The 3,717-nt window shown below is 37.5% G+C and overlaps 1 protein-coding gene across 1 annotated transcript in view; it reads left to right on the top strand.

Annotated features, from left to right (window-relative positions):
* The window catches only part of LOC106876422 (uncharacterized), a 13,990-nt gene that overhangs the window by 689 nt on the left and 9,584 nt on the right, over window positions 1-3,717 (top strand). The window contains exon 2 of the mRNA XM_014924965.2: window positions 1,722-1,805. Within this exon, the coding sequence (XP_014780451.1) occupies window positions 1,754-1,805 (52 nt within the window). The 5' untranslated portion in view covers window positions 1,722-1,753. The remainder of the gene's footprint in view (window positions 1-1,721; window positions 1,806-3,717) is intronic.

Here is a 3,717-nt window from a genome sequence, read left to right as displayed (position 1 = left end):
AGAGAGAGAGAGAGAGAGAGAGAGAGAGAGAGAGAAAACAAAAGGGCATCCCTCCTATCATGGGGAATTATGCCCCCAGTTAAGATTCCCTTCATTTTCGCTTTCAGTTGCGAAAATCCTTTTCTGTTACCTTTCATTTCTCGCAAACCCAAAGAACAGAATTTGATCCGGAATAATCTTTTATCACATTTAATCAACTTTTAATATGCAGGTTACTCGTTGCAAACACAATAAAATTTGGTTCTTCCTTACTGTATACTCAGTGTATCTCTCTCTTTCTCTTTTACATGTTTCAGTCATTTTGACTGCGGCCATGCTGGAGCACCGCCTTTCGTCGAGCAAATCGACCCCGGGACTTATTCTTTGGAAGCCTAGTACTTATTCTATCGGTCTCTTTTGCCGAACAGCTAAGTTACGAGGACATAAACACATAACTATCAGTTGTCAAGCGATGTCGTGGGGACAAACATAGACACACAAACATATGCACACACATATATATATATACATTGATCAAACTTGTCTTCTTAAATCAATTAAATTATAACAGTGATTCTGTCTAAAGATGAAAGCAAAAACACACAATCTTTCGAGAAATACAGATACTGGACTCTCTTCTTCTCTTCATAAGGTATGGAAACAAGGTATTACATACAAGGACGATTAAATGTCTATAAATATCATAGTTAGCAGTACAGTATAGCATTGATACAAAACATTATTAAAGCTACAATTTCGGCTCGCACGCCTGAAATTTTAAGTCTCAGACTCTTCATTGTAGAAATTATTCCAATGGCTCCAATGATATATCTGCATACATACATACATACATACATTCATATATGCATACATACATATAAACATACAAACATACATGATGATGATGGCCGTCCACTCGTGACCGAAGAAGACCATTGCCGACCTTCAGGAAGATTGTGCACTCTATGACTAACTTATATTTTGCATTTGCGGCTCCGTTGGTGGCTAAGCCCTGCTATTGACAAGCATACACGACTGCAAACATTGCAGACCAAGCTTTCCCCATTCACTATACGAGCCGTGCACTTTCGTGCAGCACGCTTAAGTTCTTCATGCTGTATACGTGCTCTCTCAAAAGTGTCGATCCCCTCCTTAACCTGCTTCCTCCATCTGTGGCGATGACAGACATTGTTCTCCCAGTCAGTGTCCTGCATAAGCAGATGCTATATGGAGAACTTGTGAATGGAAGGAGACTCCGGCAGAAACCAAGGCTGCGATTTAAGGATTGTGTCAAGTCCTCATTAAAGGCCTGTGATATGCAGGACACTGACATACATACATACATACATACATACATACATACATACATACATACATACATGCATACATACAAAAATACCCTGTTGATGTTGAAATTTCAAAAAAGGAGCTTTAGATCTAGGTTAGAAACCGGCTCTTTCTCTATTGGCTAGAAATCTCGAAATAAAACTGAATAATCACATACATACATGCGTGCATACACATGCTTAAGGTCATTAGGAGGGTGGACTAAATAGGTGTTAATGTTTGATTGTTTTCATCTACGATTTTATTTACATGAAATACGTATCCAGACTCACATGTATACACGAACAAATGCTTGTGTATATGTGGGTCGAAACATTTAAAATCCATGTAATCAAAATCTTGCTCGCCGAGTTCCCTCTGAGTAGAACTAATACAACTGTATAATTTTTTGGTAGTTTTCCCTGCTGTGGGTGTAGCAGTGTCACAGATGCTCTCAATGAATCGGCTGCTCTTGTTGATAATTACATTCCGTCTCATCAGTAAGTAGCAATCATTATTCTTCCGTACGTTTGAATTTTATATCATTATATCTGAATATAATAGCCATGTTTTCGTTGCTTTACTTTTATCTGTTGTTTAGGATCAAGTTTGGTCGAACTATAATGTAATAGTTCCAACAGTGTAACGTCGTCTTTTACACTGTTTTAATGTACGAGCGTGAATTCAATAAAAAAACGGTACATACCTTCGCATCGTTAAAATTAAATTAAGTTTTAAATCGAGCAAATTGCGTTACCTCGAGAAATGAAAGAGATGTGGCAATGAAAACATAATATATCTTTTTATAGACACAATGTATTTAGTCGATTAATTAAATTGATCATTGAAATGGGGTTGTCGAGGAGCAAATATTTCCATATTTTTCCAATCTGAATTTTTGAGTTACTTCCCTTTCCTACTTTACTGGAGACAACTGAGAAGCCTCTTCTTTTGTATGACTTCGTTACTTCATTCCGCTTAGTTCTGCACTTAATGAGATTTGTGCATAAGGTTTCGGCAGAAAGGGAAAGTGTTTGTCTTCAGCACTTTTAGCCGTAATCACCACATTATCTATTTCGTCATAGCCACCAAATAAAGTAAAACTGACTGTTCTTCTCTGCCAGAGGAAGGCGACGGCACAGTCTTCAAGATAGATTCAGTTGATAACCGGTTCCATCCTACACATAACAGCAGCTGTTTGACATTACTCCACAAGTCAACAATGCTCGTGCACTGAACAGACATCTCCGTAGCCCATCTCGAGCAAACCAATCTGCCGGCACAAACATGCCTGTAGAAGTTATCTCGGACCAACTACGTCCTCTCAGTGGCATGCCAAACCAGGGATTTCTGAAAATTATCCATGGTTCTCGGATTGAAAGCTTTCCGGAAAAAACAGCTAATTGATTTTCAACTCTTTTTCTATATCTGTCTTAGGAAAGACAGCGATGGTGTCGAGTGACTTAGAATAAGTCCTCAACACCACCGTTTTTTTACTTTGTTTGGACTTCTGTTGTTTGTTTTTTGAATTGCTAAAAAATTTAGCCTTTGCTTCGGTGGGATAATTTCCCACTCCAACGCAGTGTTCAATTTCTTTGCCATGCTTTGAAGAAAAAGTTCAGGAAACAATTCAAAAAACAAACAACAGAAGTCCAAACAAAGTAAAAAAAAAAAAGACAGTTCGAAGGAAGACACAGAAGAGCAGAAAGACAAAGAAAAGAAAAAAGAAAGAAGGAAGACAGTTCAAAACACTGTAAGCTGCTGGCTTGCAATAAGGCGCACCACCCAAAGGCAGAGACATCATCTTTATCTACTGAAAGCTCAAGGAGGTTGAGGCTTGATCCAATTTGAAATCTCTTGCTTTGCATTTGTACAAGTTGGATCCAAGTCTCACCCAGAGACTTCAAGAGACAACAAGTTAGAAGTTCATACTGATGTTATGCCTAGGGTGCCATATATTTGGTTTTGTACATAGTGTTGTTCAAGAGAATGTTTAAGAAACCATAAGAAATTTATGTTTGTTTTAAAATTTGAGATTACATAGACAGTATTTTACGTAGGATATGGGAAGTTCTAGAGGTGAATTATTCAAACTCCACAGAATTATTCTCAATATGTGGCTATGATGCCCTTTCACTACTGCTCGCGATCAGAGATGTACATATGCTCAACTGGTTATGGTCGAATAACTTACAAACAAATCTCTGATATTGAGCAGAATATCTGGTGCAGCCCATCTTTTATATCAAGAGAAATCATGTGCTTTCACTTCACTACCGAGCGCAGCTCTGTGTGCCTTAGGTATGTGCTGCTGTGGTTTGCTGTGATGCTCTTATGGTTTATTATTATTATTATTATTATTATTATTATTATTATTATTATTATTATTATTATTATTATTATTATTATTAT

This window comes from Octopus bimaculoides, chromosome 5, assembly GCF_001194135.2.
Source record: "Octopus bimaculoides isolate UCB-OBI-ISO-001 chromosome 5, ASM119413v2, whole genome shotgun sequence".
Taxonomy (NCBI): domain Eukaryota; kingdom Metazoa; phylum Mollusca; class Cephalopoda; order Octopoda; family Octopodidae; genus Octopus; species Octopus bimaculoides.
Note: the sequence above shows the minus strand (reverse complement) of the source record. Positions and strands in the feature narration are given on the sequence as shown.